Here is an 18,139-nt window from a genome sequence, read left to right on the forward strand (position 1 = left end):
AGTGATCAAGCCTGGTCTCTGGTTCTGAAGTTAATTCTTCTTCAGGGATCAGGAATTAGATACTGTTCATCGTAAGCTATCAAAGCTATGACCAACCTAGACAGGATATTAAAAAGCAGAGGCATTACTTTGCCAACAAAAGTCCATCTAGTCAAAGTTATGGTTTTTCCAGTAGTCATGTATGGATGTGAGAGTTAGACTAAAATAAAGAAGGCTCAGCGCTGAAGAATCAATGCTTTTGTACCATGATGTTGGAGAAGACTCTGGAGAGTCCCTTGGACTGTCCATCCTAAAGGAAATCAGTCCTGAATTGGAAGGACTGATGCTGAAGCTAAAGCTCCAATATTTTGGTCACCTGAGGCAAAGAACTGACTCATTGGAAAAGAACCTGATTCTGGGAAAGATTGAAGGCCACGATGGAGGACAAGATGGTTGGATGACATCACCAAGTCAATGGACATGAGTTTGCGTAAGCTCCAGGAGTTGGTGATAGACAGGGAAGCCTGGCGTGCTGCAGTCCATGGGGTTGCAAAAAATCGGACACAACTGAGCGACTGAACAACAACAATATATTACAAAATGATCAGCACAATAAATTTAGTTAGTATTCAAAACTACATATAGTTATAAAATTTTTTCATGTGATGAAAACTTTCAAGAACTACTGTCTTAACAACCTTCAAGTATACAGCATAGGAATGTTAACTGTAGTCACCATGCTACTATACATTACATCCCGAAGACTTAAAGGTATTTTTAAAGAACTTTCATTTATGTAAAGGAAATATTTCTTTACCACGTTCTCTTCAACATTCTATTATAAGCAAAATATAAATGTTTGTTATCACATCAAATTAAAGCCATTGGAAATGTATAAATATTAACTGTTATTTTTTCATTTTCCTTTCCACTGGATGTGTTCAGTGCTTTTTAGTTACACTATAAGATGGTAATTGGAAGTTAGAGAAAGTGTTAACAGGCCATTAACAGCTACTTATGAAAAGGTGCACAGAATATGTGTGCCTCCAGTTATCTGGAAGCATTTTCCATTTTATGAAGAAAAAGGCTTAGAAGAGTGTGTGTGTTTAAGGTCACACAGTAAATGGAGAAGATAGAAATGAAACTCAGCTATCTACACTGCTATCTGTAAACAGTTGATGAGTGAATCATTGTGCATGTGTTGCTTGTTCCTTTGCTGAAATAGCAGCAGAAAGCGCAGTAAATACATAAAAATGGCGGGAGGTAAGGCTGCAAGGAACACCAGGAGAGCTTGTAACTGCACGCGGCTGGTTCCAGGAGGTACATGGACACCAAAGCAGTACTGACAACCTACAATGCCTTTTGGCAACATCTGAAAATTGAGGTTATTAGTATTAATTATTCAGTTTTAACCATGATTGGTTTTCCTGTTTTTATTGATTGTTTAGATCCAGGACAAAGTAAAAGAAGTTGAACAGAGCAAGGCCATGAGTCAGGAATTCAGCCAGCAAATTCAGAAGATAGCCAGAGATCTCACAACTATTCTCACCAAACTGAGAGCAAAGACAGATAATTTAGTTCAAGCTAAAACTGACCAAAAGGTAAAGAAGGGGAAGTGGAAACATAAGGGGTGCTATTCAATGCCTTAAATATTTTGGGTGCATTAGTTTATTTTGAAGATATTACAAAAATAAATAAAAACTTTCTTATCAGGCTTCATCAAAACCAGACAATAAAGGCAGGTAGTTTGTAGCTTAACTTGTGAAGAATTTGCCTGCAATGCGGGAGACCCCAGTTCAATTCCTGGGTTGGGAAAATTTCCTGGAAAAGGGATAGGCTACTCCCTCCAGTATTCTTGGGCTTCCCTGGTGTCTCAGTCAGTAAAGAATTCACTTGGCAATGCAGGAGACCTGGGTTTGATCCCCGGGTTGGGAAGGTCCCCTGGGGGGAAGGCATGGCAATCCACTCCAGTATTCTTGCTTGGAGAATCCCCATGGAAAGAGGAGCCTGGCGGGCTATAGTCTATGGGATCTCAGAGTTGGACACCACTGAGTGACTAAGCACAGCACAAAGAAATTTTATAAATGCAATAGTATAATTTATTTTTATAAATGCAATAGTATAATTTATTATCATAGTAAACTGAATTCATCAATATGTATGTATATGTAGGTAAGAGGGAAGAGTGTCAAAGGCCTAAATGATGGTTGCGTAACTTAAGTACATATATACATTTCAAAATGAAGGAAGTTCTTGTCGTTAAATCTGTGTTCTCACTCTGCCAATGGTGAAGTGACTAATCCTTTTTGGGTGGGACAGAAGGAAAATTTTAGCTCTCTCAGCCTCATAGGAAATAAACACCAGAGTTATCAACCAAAGAAACAGAAATGAGCAGATCATAGTAGAATTACTCTTTATAGTGTTTGACTTTTATAAAAATCATTTAAAATACAATCCTTCTGATTCTGGAAAATCTGGGAAAATTTGTTTTCAATAGTCTAATGTTCTTTCCTCTTGATGACTGTCCAGGTGCTAGGAGAGGAATTAGATGACTGTCACTTAAAATTAATGGAACTGGATAATGCAGTGCAAAAATTCTCCGAACAGAACAGCCAGCTAGGTAAACCACTGGCCAAGAAAATAGGAAAACTGACTGAACTTCACCAGCAGACCATTAGGCAGGCCGAGAACCAGCTCTCTAAGCTCAACCAGGTATGTTTTCCAGGCTGGTAATCAACATTCTCTATGGCCAAAATTCAATTTTGTTTTTTGCTTTTAACAGTAAGTAAAAAAAATATCAACAATAAGAGTAATTTGAGTGTAGCTTATCTCATATCATGCCTGTATTTCTAAGATTTATTTATACATGTAAAATATTCACAAAGGTTTTCATATAAATGGACTTTTTAATAAATATATATATGTTTGTCTTTACTTAATCTTTACTTAATTGGTTCAGATCACACATCATCATAATTGTTGAGTATAAACTGAACTTTTGCAAATTGAGTATGTTGTTTTTTTGCCATCAAATATGAGTTAAATCAGAATTTGAAACCAGTAAATTATAATATTGAAAGTTATAATCCCCACCTACCACACCTCCTTACTCAGTGAAGGTAGAGTATGAAAAAGGGGAGAGAGAAGAGCTATATGGAGGAATAAGAGATGAGAGTGGAGATTTTTCTTAAAAGACATATTAGTCAAGCATTTTAGGAAATTGGACTTCATCCTAACGTCACTGGGAAGTCTTTTTTTTTTTTTTTTTGAAGTCTTTAATAGGTTTTCAATAAGGAAATTATTTTTCATGATACTTTTAGATATCATAGATATTATGATGATCAACTCCCAGGATTACTGTGTCCAAAGAGAAATAGAAGACTGATTTCTAGCTCAAGAAGCAGAGTATACATTTTTTATCTGAATGGTAATGATTTATTTTTCAGGCAGCATCCCATCTAGAAGAATACAATGAAATGCTTGAGTTAATTTTAAGGTGGATTGAGAAAACTAAAATCTTGGTACGTGGAAAGATTGCATGGAATTCTGCAAGCCAGCTTCGAGAACAATACATTTCACATCAGGTAACTTTAGGAAAAATAGTTTTCAAAAAGTAACTAAGAGGGTAATTTTATTTAACTGGCTAGATTGACAGAAAATTTGGAGGAACGTGATGAAAAATTATTGAAGATGCCAAGAAAAGTGAAAGCCAAGGTAGCTTTAACAACTTGTCATGGGGATTAAAAAAAAAAAAAAGCAGCTTCTCGTAAGATTTCATAAGACTAAATAAGTAAATAAATATCCTTTATCGCCTCTAAATTTTCCATTCCATAAGACCAAAAATAATCATCCATTATAGTATCTATTTTTTTTTTTTGGCAGCTTCTTTGAAACAATTGTACACAGGGATATGGTGAGAAATCCTACCCTGAGGGAGAGATGTAGGGACATGTGGAAAGATCACAGGCTCTAGACTCAGACTGATGGGAAAACCAAGTGGGCTGAGCACTTGTGGGCTCAGTCAGAGCCTGAATCTCATGCCTCCTCCGTCTAGCGCTTCCGCCTGGTCACAGTGGACTGACCTCCTGCAGGAAGTAGGGGCCAGCTGGAATGAGTCCACACCACATAGGGGCTGCATGACTTCACTTCCTCTGAAGTTTTCTCTTGGCCATATCATCCAGGAAATTATTTCATCTTTTTAAATTTAGGCTTGAGTTAGATACAGATATCTAGTAGTCCAGTTATCTGGCCATCAAATACAAAATAGTCCTTATTTAAGTTACATGGATATCCTCAAGTATGTTAGATTTTCTTAGTATCTTCTGATTTTTGTATACTCGTGTCTTTTAAATACATCCTCTTTTCCATTCCTGTTGACAGGGTTCTAGATCAAAACCTCATTTTCCCCTTCTGGGAATGCTTTAGCAGGCTCCTAATTGGTTTCCCTGTATTTATCTTTCTTTTTTTAAAATTTATTATTATCCTTCTTTTCTAATCAATCTTGCACTCTCAAGAAATCTTTCTTAAACAACTGCAGAGTTGTTCTGCTTGAGGATCTACATTATGCATTAACAGGCAAGACTTGAGTTACAACTGGTTGTAGACAATGGAAAAATATTCATTAGAAATCTAGAATGCAAACTTAAAGGAAAGCATTTTCATTGTCAAGTTAACACTATTATTTAAAGCTCATATTTAAGGAAGCGAGAGCTCTCAGACACTGTTGGTAACTTGGTAAAATCTCTTTGAAAAACAGTTGGAAAATGTATCATGCTCATCAAAACATTACTACTCTGTAATCCAAAATGTAGGAAATTTTTTATATGAGTATTAATAACTATACTGAAATTTTAAAGAAAACTTAATATTAAAAAAGGTTTTCTGAATAAATTTTTTGATTTAATCAGATATAATTTAGACCATGAAGGTTTAATTGACCATGAAGATTTTAATTGACCACAAAGATTTTCTTCTTTTTAGTTTTTAAAAATAGCCCCTATTCTCATTCATTTATTTATTCAATAAATATTTATAGAATGCTTTCCAAAGCTAGGAATTTTGTTAGGCATTTAGAATACAAAGAATATTCCCTGCCCTGCCCCAGGGAGTTGATAATTGAAGGGAGAAAGGAGATAGAGGGGGTTCCCACGTGGTGCTAGCAGTAAAGAATCCGCCTGCCAATGCAGGAGACTCAGGAGACACAGATGTGCTCCCTGGGTTGGAAAGGTCCCCTGGCATAGGAAATGGCACCAACTCTAGTATTCTTGCCTGGAAAATCTCATGGAGCCTGGTGGGCTACAGTCCAGCGGGCCGCAGAGAGTCAGACATGGCTGAGTGACGAAGTACCAGGAGATAGGTTAGATTAAGGAAGAAAAGAAAAAACCCACCTGCCGGTGCAGGAGATGCAAGAGATGCGGGTTCAAGTCCTGGGCTGGGAAGATGACCTGGAGGAGAGCATGGCAACCCACTCCAATATTCTTGCCTGGAGAATCCCATGGACAGCAGAGCCTGGCGAGCTACAGTCCATGGGGTCGCAAGGAACCGGACATGATTGAAACGACTTAGCACAGATCAGCAGCACAAGGGAGGAAAAGGTGATTTTGAGCTGAGTTCTAAAAGACACACAGCCTAAATCGCAGGTGAAAATCCCGGCAAAAAGAGGGAGGGGTGCTCTGCTTGGTGCATTGAGGAGGAACTTTGCTGAGAGCTGGAAAGAGGTCTGAGAGATCAGAGAAGACAAAGAGAGGTCATGAGAGCCTGTGAAGACCTTGACCTTGACCTTGACCTTTGTAAGCCTTTGACATTCTGCAGGCAAGTGACAAGCTCAGACTTATAGTTTAAGAAAGGTGGCTTAGAAGCCTATGGAAGACAGATTAATGGAGGTAAGACAACATAGACAGTGGTTTCAGAATTCCCACAGACAGTGACAAAGCCTCTCTTAGGAGGCTGAGAGGACAAAAAATCAAAGGGCTTTACCTAGCGAGAATTCTGGACTTGGAGGCTTCTGGATGTGGGTAAAAGAGAGAGAGGTGCCCAGGATGGTTGCCAGGTTTTTTCTGACTTGGGCAGGTGGCTGGGTTGGGTGCATCGAGGGCATGGGGGGACAGAGGTGACCTCACACAGGTGCTCAGGAGAGAACTCAGCCTGCCCACAGTGTTCCAGGGAGTTCTTTCATGCCTGCCTGCCTTAAGAATGAATGAAAACTGCCTGAGTTTATCCAAAAACAGTGCACAGAAAATGCATGTGTTTTAATGCCAGGCGAAAAAGATAGGAAATTGTAGGTATCTTATGATCTCAATCACCTAAAATTATACCCAATTGAACAGCCGTTATCCCTTACTTTAAGTCATCCCTGGGGTATGGGATTGTGAAGCATTTTATCTTCTTTATTTTTCAATATTTTCTAAGCTTTATAATATATGCTATATAATACATGTATATGATATTGCAAGAGAAAACGATGTACTTTACTTTTTTAAAAAAGGGATCTATTGCAAAAGAGTAATGTCCCGCCTCCTGTTTCTCCTCTTTACACATCGCATGCCCCAGGAACTGCACATTTTGCGCCCACTCACCTATGTGCCTTTGCTTATGCTGTCCCTTCAGCATAAAAGGTCTTTACTCTTCCTCTCCATCTGTACAAATACAAACATTCTCTGACTTAGCTCAGATGTGACTTTTCCAGGAAGCCTTCTCCCAACCCTCGTACAGGTAATAGCACCTCTCATTTCCGGCATCCTTAATCCTTTCTTCTCTTTCACTCTACTCATACAACACATATTATATGCTTATTATTGCATATTATTCATATAATTGTTAGTCTCAATAGATGCTGCTGTCCTGAATGACAAGGGATTTGTTTTATCCCGATAGTTTCTACCTCTTTGTCTCACTTCTATCGTTTGTGTCTTATTTTCTTATCTTAGATTCACGTATGCTTAGAGCTTAGCTATAGAATATGAGAGCTGAAAAGCCTCTCTTTAGTTGAATATGAGAAAAGACAGGCCAGTGAGCTGATGAAGACAACCAATGCCTCAGAGCATCACCACTGCTAGAATATTCCTGTCCTGATTCTCACCAGGGAGCAGCTTGGGGTGGCAGATGGTTCAACACATGTGGCCTCAACAGATTGTTTACAGGTCCTAAACTTTGATTTTTTTTTCTCTGAAAAGAGGGTGACAGGAAGTGCCTGGGAAGCAGGCACAGGGCTGTGAAGTTTAAACACAATAAAATACACAACCTACACAGTGTGTACAGGAAATGTAAATTAAATCTCCTTATCCCTTTCCCAATCTAATGGTCTTTACACCATGCTGTACTGATTACCTCTCTACCTGCTTACCAATGTCCTGGATGTTGATAATTCACTCTAGACGATGCTAGAAGAATCTGAAGATATTCACAGTGATCTGGAAGCAATGACCGAGAAATTACAGTGCCTCCATAGTGTGTACCACACAGAAACAATGTCTCAGCAAGTGGCAGACCTGGGACGGGAGACGGAGGAGCTGCGACAGGTCATCAAAATTCGCTTACAGAGTCTCCACGATGCTGCCAAGGTAAAAAAAAAAAAAGTTATTTAAATGGCAAAGTCTATCAGTATGGGCTTCCCAGATGGCACAGTGGTAAAGAATCCTCCTGGCAATGCAGGAGACACAAGAGATGCAGGTTTGATTCTTGGGTTGGGAAGATTCCCTGGAATAAGAAGTGGCAACCTGCTTCAGAATTCGTGCCCGGAAAATTCCATGGACAGAGGAGTCTGGCAGACTATAGTCCAGGGAGTCGAAAAGAGTCCAATATGACTGAGCAACTGAGCACACACATCATTAAAAACAACAGTGATGGGACATCCTTAGCAGTCCAGGGGTTAAGACTCTGTGCTGCCAATGCAAAGGACGTGGGTTCGATCCCTGGCGGGGGAGCCAAGATCCCACATGCTGTGACCATAAAATAAAATACACAGATACATTTTTAAAGTAAAAACAAATGGTGGCAGAAAGTGCAGGTTGAGTACTCACCTCTAATGAGCCTTCTTGAGTATGAATGTTACCCTCTTATGTCTGAGGCATGGTGAGGTCACACAGTACCATACGTTGGAGTTTGAAGCAGACAAAGGTTTATTACAGGGCCGTGCGAGGAAGCAGATGACTCATGTTCAAAAAACCCATAACATCTCGAAGGGTTTCAGAGTTTTGAAGCATCTGTGATCAGCTCATGCACAGTTCTCTGACTGGCTGATAGTGAGGTGACAGGGTGGTGGCTTAACATTATCAGTCCCTAAGCTTCAGGACGCCTGGAGCTGTGTGCTCTTGGTCTTCAAGTAGTTAACACCATCCTTTTGGTGGGGGATTTTAACATCTGTAAAACAAGTCAGGAAAAGTACATCAGATACTATTATCTGGGTGTTTCAAAGAGGAGCTAAAATAGAGGGTATGTGGAAAGGGTCTGCCCCAGAAGGCCCTGTAGGGGGTCATGCTGTTCCTGGTGAATCTGAGGTTCTTGGACGTCTTCAGGCAGAAAGAATTCAGTGAGAGATAAAGTTATAGGTAAGAAGTGGATTTATTTCGAGAGAAACAAACTACACAGAATGTGGGCCATCTTAGAAGGTGAGAGAGAGCCCTGAAATATTGTGGTTCATTTTTATGGGCTGGGAAGTTTCATAGGCTAATAAGTGGGAGGATTATTCCAATTATTTGGGGAGAAAAAGGGGATTTCCAGGACCTTGGCCACCACCCAGTTTTTGACTTATGATTGGCCTCAAAACTGTTCTGGTGCTGGTGCCTGTATCATTTAGATGCTAATGTATTACCAATAGAATATAAGAAGGCTCAAGGTCTACTGAAAGTCAGATCTTCTGCCACCTTGGACCTAGTTGGTTCTAACCAGTTTTTATCATGTCCTATGGCTATGTCATTGTTTTAATGGTTGTACTCTGCCCCTTCCCTCTTGTTTCACTGCCTGATTACGTGTAACTAGTCTCTACCTATGAGTTTGAACCTCACGTGCTTGTCTATCAACATTGATGTCACTCTTTACTCTGCAGGATATGAAAAAATTTGAAGCAGAGCTCAGAAACTTACAAGTTGCTTTGGAGCAAGCCCAGACGACCCTGACTTCTCCAGAAGTTGGACGTCTAAGTCTCAAGGAGCAGCTCTCGCACCGACAGGCAAGCAAAAATAATTCAGGGGAAATGAGTGGGGAGCTATATTTTTGAAAAAGAAATGATAGTTAGGAAAAGTGATTTCTAAACTTGTCGTCTGGGCAGTGTATGCAGTATTAAAAAAAAAATTCCTGGAAAAGTTTTTATAACTTTGGACAGACCTGTCATTTAGTTAATATCTCTTGCTTTTGAAATAAACTATTAAAATGTAAAATTTTAAAATATTTTAGAATATATCTTTTAAATGGGAAAAAATGTATTTTTTTTTCTTTTTTGGCCGTGCTGGGTCTTTGTTGTGGTGTGTGGGCCTCTCTGGTTACAGAGCACAGACTCCAGAGTGCATGGGCTCAGGAGTTGAGGCACATGGGCTTCTCGAGTTGTGGCGTGTGGGCACAGTTGCCCCACAGCATGTGGGATCCTGGTTCCCCGACCAGGGATCGAACCTGAGTCTGCTGCATTGAAAGGTGGATTCTCAACCACTGGACCACCAGGAAAGTCCCAGGGAAAAAAGATGTATATTTTATATCCACATATACTTCATATAAATAAATTGATATCAAATTGCATACGTGAAGACTTTTTAAATTTAAAATGCAAACTTGCACTTTCAGCATTTGCTGTCTGAGATGGAGTCACTCAAGCCAAAAGTCCACGCGGTGCAGGTCTGTCAGAGCGCGCTCCGGATCCCCGAGGACGTGGTCACCAGCCTGCCGCTCTGCCACGCGGCCCTGCACCTGCAGGAGGAGGCCAGCCGGCTCCAGCACACGGCCATCCAGCGGTGCAACATCATGCAGGCATGTGCAGCCGGGCCCGCCAGCGTCTGCAGGCGCTCCCCACACCGCCGGCAGAGAGGCAGCAGATGAGTCATGGGCTGCTTTTCTTAGCGCTTGCGTGGGTTCAGCCATCAGAACACATCCAGAGTGTTAACTCTGACAGCTTGTTGTGATTATATAAAATAGGGACATGAAATGCTATCATTTAGATCACCCACAAATGCCTGGGGCAAGATCTATTAAAAATATCTTTTGGTGAAAACTATCTTTTAGCAGCATATGTATATATATGTATATATTTTATAAAAAACAACTTGTAAAGGTTAATTTCATATTCAATCATATATTTTTATATTACTATTCATCTGAAAATCATCTAGAACTTTGTAATAAGACTTTACTGCTAAGGTATACTACAGAAATTTTTTTTTCATATTTCAGCTTATGATGTATTTAATTGCCTGAGAAGTACACCCAGCTATAACTCTTAGTCCCTTCACCCTAGAGACCAGTTACTTACTAGGAAGAAATGAAACTATCTCATATCTGCTTTCAACTAATATTTCACCTACTTTATCCAAAAATTGTATACATGCCCTCTCATTAAACCACTAACGGTCTATTTGGTCAACTCTTCTTGCATTATCTTATGTTTTGTTAGACAGTAAATTCCTGAGTGTAGAAGTCACACTTCATTTATTTTTTATAAATTTGTATTAGAGCATAGTTGATTTATAATGTTGTGTTAGTTTTAGGTGTATAGTAAAGTGAACCAGTTTTCCAGTAGTCATGTATGGATGTGAGAGTTGGACTATAAAGAAAGCTGAGCACAGAAGAATTGATGCTTTTGAACTGTGGTGTTGGAGAAGACTCTTGAGAGTCCCTTGGACTGCAAGGAGATCCAACCAGTCCATCCTAAAGGAAATCAGTCCTGGGTGTTCATTGGAAGGACTGATGTTGAAGCTGAAACTCCAATATTTTGGCCACCTGATGAGAAGAGCTGACTCATGTGAAAAGACCCTTATACTGGGAAAGATTGAAGGCAGGAGGAGAAGGGGACAACAGAGGATGAGATGGTTAGATGGTATCACCAACTCAATGGACATGAGTTTGGGTAAACTCTAGGAGTTGGTGATGGACAGGGAGGCCTGGCGTGCTGCAGTTCATGGGGTCGCAGAGAGTCAGACACGACTGAGCAACTGAACTGAGCTGAACTGAACTGAAAGTGAATCAGTAATACATATAAATATATCCACACTTTTTTAGATTCCTTTTCCATACAGGTCATTATAGAGTATTGAGTAGAGTTCCCTGTGTTATACAGCAGGTCCTTGTGTGAAAGTGAAAGTGTTCGTTGCTCAGTCATGTCCAACTCTTGTGACCCCAGGGACTTTGGCCCAACAGGCTCCTCTGTCCATGGGATTATACAGGCAAGAATACTGGAGTGGGTAGCCATTCTCTTCTCCAGGGGATCTTTCCAACTCAGGGATCAAACCTGGGTCTCCTGCATTGAGTGGAGGTTCTTTACCATCTAAGCCACCAAGGAAGCCCCAGGTCCTTATTAGTTATCTATTTTATACATGGGCTTCAAAGAATCTGCAATCCCAGTCTCCCAATTTATCCCCCATCTTTCCCTCCTTGATAATCACAGGTTTATTTTCTACATTTGTGACTCTCTACTTTGTAAATAAGTTCAGTATTTGTACCATTGTTTTAGATACCACGTATAAGTTATCTCATGTAACATTTTTGTCTGACTTACTTCATTCAGTATGACAAACTCTAGACAATCTCCACCTTTTTTGCTACAAATGACGTACTTCATTCATTTTTTTTATCTCCTATTCCAGCACTTAGCTGAGTCCCTCACAGAATTTCCTTGACATGAAAATGAAGTAATCATGTTTTTCGTACTGCTTTTCTACCATGTTCTGGGCCATAACATCATCATCTTTAGGACAATAAGGAGAAGAAGGAGGATCTAATCACTTCAGTTCCATTCACTTCAGTCGCTCAGTCGTGTCCGGCTCTTTGCCACCCCGTGGACTGCAGCATGCCAGGCTTCCCTGTCCATCACCAACTCCTGGAGCCTGCTCAAAATCATGTCCATCAAGTTGGTTATGCCATCCAACCATCTTATCCTCTGTTGTTCCCTTCTCATCCTGCCTTCCATCATTCCCAGCATCAGGGTCTTTTCCAATGAGTCAGTTCTTTGAAACAGGTGGTTAAAGTATTTAGAGCTTCAGCTTCAGTCCTTCCAATGAATATTCAGGACTGATTTCCTTTAAGATTAACTGGTTTGATCTCCTTGCTGTCCAAGGGACTCTCAGGAGTCTTCTCCCACACCACTGTGTTCAGTCCATCAATAATCTTGACAAAATGTTTTAGAGAGAAGGCTCTGAAATATCAGCAGAAAACGGGGAATTTGAATCATTTAGGAATTTTCCCCATCATTTTTTTGTCCCCTTGACTCATGGGTAAATAGACATTAACACCAGAGTTTGTCAGACAGCAGCACAGGCGCACACACAGAGTTATTGATATCAATAGATAATTGTCTATGCTTTTGTTTTTTCCTTCAAAGGAGGCTGTGGTGCAGTATGAACAATATGAGCAAGAAATGCAGCACCTCCAGCAACTCATAGAAGGAGCTCACAGAGAGATTGAGGATAAGCCTGTGGCCACCAGCAACATCCAGGAACTGCAAGCCCAGATTTCTTGGCATGAGGTAAGGCAAGCCAAGTTCAAGGGCAGGACCCTGGATTGGTGAGAATATGTGATTGGTTTTTAGCAGATGAAGTGGAAAGTTTTTCCTTGTCCGACGCATAATGTGTTAGGTTCTTGGAGAGCCTCTTTGGCTGTCTTTGCATTTTGAGTGCTATTTTTGCTGATGTTCTCTAAGACCTAGGAACATGAGTCCTCTGCTTAACTCCAAAACCTTTTGACACAACATTCATGACCTGTCTGTCTCCACCACGACCCACTGACTGCTTCCAGCAGAATTCTCACAATTCATACACCAAAACACAGTGTACTCCCTGTCTTCTTTATTTATTTATTTATTCATTTGGCTTCTCCATACTGTGTATGGGATCTCAATTCCTTGGCCAGAGATTGAACCTGTGTCTCCCGCACTGGAAGTGTGGCATCTTAACCACTAGACTGCCAGAGAAGTACCTGTACTCCCTGTCTTTACAGATTATAAGGAACAGCAATGCTCAAAGCCTCATTAAAAAGAAGGGATATTTCATGTTAAAGAGAAAACCATTTTGCTCTTTCACGTATAGGTCATTTCACCTCCTTTTACCAAAATCAGTGAAGGCTCATATTGTTGGTTTTGATGATTACCGTGTTATGCCTGTTAGCAGCTTTTCCATTTTCAGATATGCCTCCTTCCTTGTATCTTTGGCATCATTATGACCTTAGGACTTGAATACCCTTTGTGCAAACCTGGTCTCAAAGATCATATACCTCGAGTGTTTCACTTCCTTCAGGAAAGCAGTGACTTTCTTTTCCTGACCTGTTAAATCCTGTATAGGTCATATTTACTCTTTCCTTGGTGGTTGATTACAGCATCATGAATTTTGGAAAGTTACTAGGGGAGGGTGTGTCTTCTCTCTCTGTGCCAAGGATAGACATTTAGCTTATCCTTCCATCTGCTCTATTTTAACTGTGTTCTCATAAGAGCAACAAAATTTTCCAAACCCAATAAAGGTTCTCATAAGATTCAATTGTTGAATTTTTAACAATTGTTGTTAAACAATTGTTGGAAAATCTCACTCTTCCGTTCCCCACCTTGACAAATGCAGTTCTTTAATTTCTTGTCACATCCAATGCATCACATTCATGTATGATTTATAAAATAATGTAAATAAATATCCCACTCTGTTTACTTCTATACTGTAGCTAGTCATCTATGTTAACTATTCATTTCTCTTCTGTCACTGGTTAAATGAAAAAATGTTTTGCAAATACTTAAAAATTATATATAAGGCATACATTAGACTTCATAATACACATTTATTCTGAAACTACTTTTAATACCACATTGTAAGATCCAGAATTTTGTTGCAACAACTCTTCAATCACAGCACAGAAAATATTTTTTTTAATCTATCTGGAATGACAATAATTATCTTTACTATAGATTTTTGTTGTTGTTTCATGTGTTTTAAGACAGTTTACAGTGTTTTCAGATTATCTTTCACAAAAACCCAATGAGCTTAAGATTTTTTGTGGGTGTGAATTGTCTCCATTTTATTGATAAGAAAACAGAAATTAATTTTTTAGAATGACTTCCTGAGCTTCCAGATATAGTAACTGATAGAAAGCAGATTCTAATCTGGTACATTTAGGGACTTCCCTGGTGGTCCAGTGGTTAAGACTCAGAACTTCCACTGCAGGTGGCACGTGTTCAATCCCTGGTCAGGGAACTAAGATTGAAAAAAAAAAATGATGGTCTAGGAGAATAAATGACTTGCCAGTTCTCAGCAGAGTTAGCCATAGACTGTCCTCTGGCTCCTGTTCAATGATCTGTTCATTTTATTACATCTTCTCCCAGTTCTAAACATTAGTGCAGACTTGTGTTAGTTTTGGCATGTGATTCAGAGTGTATTTGCATGTTTATAATGACATAGTCCTGCATCGGGTTCATTGTTTGTGTAAAACAAATACAGGAAGGAAAGTGCTGTGGAGGGCTGTAGGTGGGGGGAGCGTTGGGGAACCTGATTTATAACAGAATTCTGGGAGAATGTTTTTTCCTGTTTTTTCTGTCTGTTTTTAATGGATTTTCATCTTGAGGTGAGGCTAGTTTCCATATACTTAATTTTAACTCATAAAGATAACTAATCATTTGTTCATTTCAAGGGAATTCACATTTTTTTCCTGTAATTTTTCAAATGTTACATTTAATTTGAAAAAAAAAAAAAAGTGACCCTGTCACTTTAAAGCATAGGAGAGACTCTCAGACCTGCTTTCCACGTGACACAGAAGGCACAGTCCTGAGCGCAGGTGGTTGCCCAGAGGGCACCTTCCCTTAGAGCAGCCACTGTACCCCAATTCCGACCTGTACACTCAGCCCTTGCTGTGATCTTCAGAAACACTCAGTTAAAACTACACATACATATGCTTCCTGAGCATGGAGAACACATTAACCCATGCATGCTCCATTTTAATTTAGCGAATTTGATCCCCAAGCCACAAAGCTCCTGGGATATTGGCAGGTTTCTTCTTACAGAAGAAAGTTCTAGAGACCTATTTCTTCAAGGGAGTCTCATGGACTAATGATAAAAGGTAGATTTTCATAGGCCTAATAAATCAAAACGTTTTGGAGCCTAGACCAGAACTGCATTGCCAACAAGCAACTCAGATGAGTTTTTTACCCAATAATTTGAGAACATCGATTTAGAAAACGGGCATGTGCTCTCAGCGTGCTGAGCAGGGTACTGCCACAGGGGACGTGACCATCCCTGTGGGCGCGAATGGTGGAAGGACTGAGGCTAACTCTGCTTCTCCCAGAGTCAGTTCTACCAGATGCGCAGCCATGGTTTGCAGGCTCAGGGGAGTATATGAGGGAAATTTTCATGAATGTACAAAATTTTAGCTGAAAACATAGAATTCAAAGAGTCCAGTAAGCTGGTAGATGACTTTCAAACCAACATGTTTACTACTTTATAATAAGTATTTGTATGTTAGGTACTAAAGCAGATGTGATAAATAGCTATTTAATCATTATTTTAAAAATCCTATTAGGAGAATTTCCTGGCAGTCTGGTGGCTAGGACTTGGTGCTTTCAATGCGGCCTGGGTTCAATCCAGGGAACTAAGATCCATCAAGTTGTGTGGCTTGGCCAAAAAAAAAAAAAAAAAATCCTATTAGGTTTAACTAAGTATCTGCAACCCTGAAAGGTAAAGAAGTGATGATTTCTACTTTTTAAATCCTAGATTAAAAAAATTCCTGTACTTCCTACTAGAAGTCAAGAAAACAGGCTGCTAGCTGATTTCTGGATTGTTTTCCCTTACACCGACACAGTCGGTTTTGGTTGGGAGGGGAAACACAAAATGACAGCCATCACAAAATGGTGTGTTTGTGTGTTCATATACATATACACATGTATGTATATACACATGTATCATTTTGTGTTATTTTGTTTCTCAACTTCAAGTTCAAAGCTCTGGTTTGAATGTCAAGTTCAAAGCTCTCATTTGAGTGTATACACACACTGTGTCATTTTAAAGACTCACAAAATGTGTACTCTACAAACACTAAATGACAGCTTTTCAAGTGAAGAAGCCAAATAAAAGGAAGAGAAAAAAAGCAGAGATTTTGTACTTTTAAGATTAATATTTTTGTTTACATGAATGTAAAAAAAAATGAATGCTTACATGTTCATTTTTTAATCTTTGAAGTAAAGAAAGTATAAAGTTAACATTTTAGGATTACCATTTTAGATTATTAATACTATAATATTAGTTTTTTAAGAGCTATGTGCTATTCAGAATATATTTTCAATTAGCTCCTTGTAAAAATTTTAAAACCTCTATCTCTCAAAACAATTTTTTTGACCAAGGAAGGAAATCAAAAGACATTAAAATTGAACAGAACTTCAAGTTCAAAGCTCTAGTTTGAGGTATCAGAAACATTAGAGGCATAATGGAATGCATGAGGGAAAATTTCATGAATGCACAAAATTTTCTTTGGGGAGTAAGATGCATCAAAAATACGGGTTTCCTAAGTAGTCTTTAGCTTATCTGCAAAAAACAACTCGCCAGGGTCACAGGAATTCGGGAGCAGTTTACTTTATGACTCGTCTGTCACAAGTGACTGCTCTGTTTGACATATTCGAGATGGTAAGAACCGAGCATTGCATTTTTGGCAGTTTTAGTCATCACATGACCTAATTTCCATGGCATGAACCATCTGGCAATTTCAGATTCCTCAGGCATTTCAAAGAAAGTTGCCAGTCCCTAACGTTACCCAAATGCCAGTCCAGCCCCGAGCATCTCCGGGATTAGAATCCCGGCCGCCGGGCTCCGCGCCTCCCGCCGCGCGGTCCCCAGCGCCCCTCCCGGCCCCGCCGCGCTGTGGGCTGGCTCGGGGCGCGCGGCAGGCAGGCTCCGCGCTCGCAGCGTCCACATCCTGCCTCCCCGCCGCTCGGTCTGGCGCGGCTCTGATTTCATTGGCCAGCCCCGGAGGAAGATGAACGCTGCTAGCTCGGTTTCCTTCTGATGCTGCCGTGACACCCGGGGGCGGGGGGGAAATGTTTCCTCAGGAGCTGGCTCAGAAAATCAAGGGCTACCAGGAGCAGATCGCCTCTTTGAACTCCAAGTGCAAGATGCTGACCATGAAAGCCAAGCACGCCACCATGCTGCTGACGGTGACCGAGGTGGAGGGGCTGGCGGAGGGCGCGGAGGACTTGGACGGGGAGCTCCTCCCCGGCACCTCGGCCCACCCCTCTGTGGTCATGGTGAGTAAGGGTCAAGGCCGGCTTGCCAGGGCGCTCGCTTCCCACTGCCTCCTGGCTCGTAGCTCAGGCTCCCCTCGGGGGGGCTTGGTACTAGGGATCTTGCAGATAAGAACTGAGGAACAGTCCCCTTAACTCTCTGACTGCATTTGGGCCGAGGCCAGTCTTTGACACTGTAAACAGTGGCAGTTGAAACGAAGCTGTTTGAGACTCCTGAATTACTTAACGTGCTGAAGGTCAGCCCTGCATTTGTTTATAATTTAGCAATAATGCTCAGAGGCTCTGAGCGTCAAAAAAAAAAATTCCTTTGCACAGTTTTTTTAGTTTTCTGGGGGAATGGGAGAATCACGCTACGTGTATTTGTGTGTGTGTGTGTTTCCTGCTAACGCGCTGGGTGACTAGGTGTGTTTGCCTATTCCGTTGTATAAATGTTTCATAACATATCGAAGAAAAGCTGTTATTAGAAGAATAAGATAATAGAAAATCCAATGGTTAACTTTAGATCAAGATAAATTCTATTCACTTCTTTTTTTTTTAATTCCATTCACTTCTATCTGCAATGTTATTTCCCCCATCACTGTGCATCTAAAATGAGTTCATTATCTTCTTAATTCATTGTTTTCCAGCACTTATATTTTCACACATACTTCAGTGGTGTATAACCAAACCTGACCTCTTTTTGTGATATATTACTTTAGGTGCATTTATCTCGCTGGAATATTGGGAATTTGAAATACCTACAAAAGACCAAGCTTTAATTCATAG

General features: G+C 40.2%; 1 protein-coding gene across 11 annotated transcripts in view; it reads left to right on the plus strand.

Moving 5' to 3' along the window:
• Positions 1-18,139, plus strand: part of SYNE1 (spectrin repeat containing nuclear envelope protein 1) — a 471,391-nt gene that overhangs the window by 281,797 nt on the left and 171,455 nt on the right. For 10 of the 11 annotated variants that reach the window (XM_065931098.1, XM_065931099.1, XM_065931094.1 and 7 more), the window contains 8 exons: positions 1,428-1,580; positions 2,509-2,691; positions 3,426-3,563; positions 7,353-7,538; positions 9,023-9,145; positions 9,751-9,933; positions 12,497-12,640; positions 17,183-17,377. In XM_065931098.1, coding sequence (XP_065787170.1) covers positions 1,428-1,580; positions 2,509-2,691; positions 3,426-3,563; positions 7,353-7,538; positions 9,023-9,145; positions 9,751-9,933; positions 12,497-12,640; positions 17,183-17,377 — 1,305 coding nt within the window. Of the gene's footprint in view, positions 1-1,427; positions 1,581-2,508; positions 2,692-3,425; positions 3,564-7,352; positions 7,539-8,342; positions 8,526-9,022; positions 9,146-9,750; positions 9,934-12,496; positions 12,641-17,182; positions 17,378-18,139 lie in introns of those variants that run through there. The other variant, XM_065931105.1, reaches the window with a different exon arrangement.

This window comes from Muntiacus reevesi, chromosome 3 (assembly GCF_963930625.1).
Source record: "Muntiacus reevesi chromosome 3, mMunRee1.1, whole genome shotgun sequence".
In the NCBI taxonomy this organism is placed as follows: domain Eukaryota; kingdom Metazoa; phylum Chordata; class Mammalia; order Artiodactyla; family Cervidae; genus Muntiacus; species Muntiacus reevesi.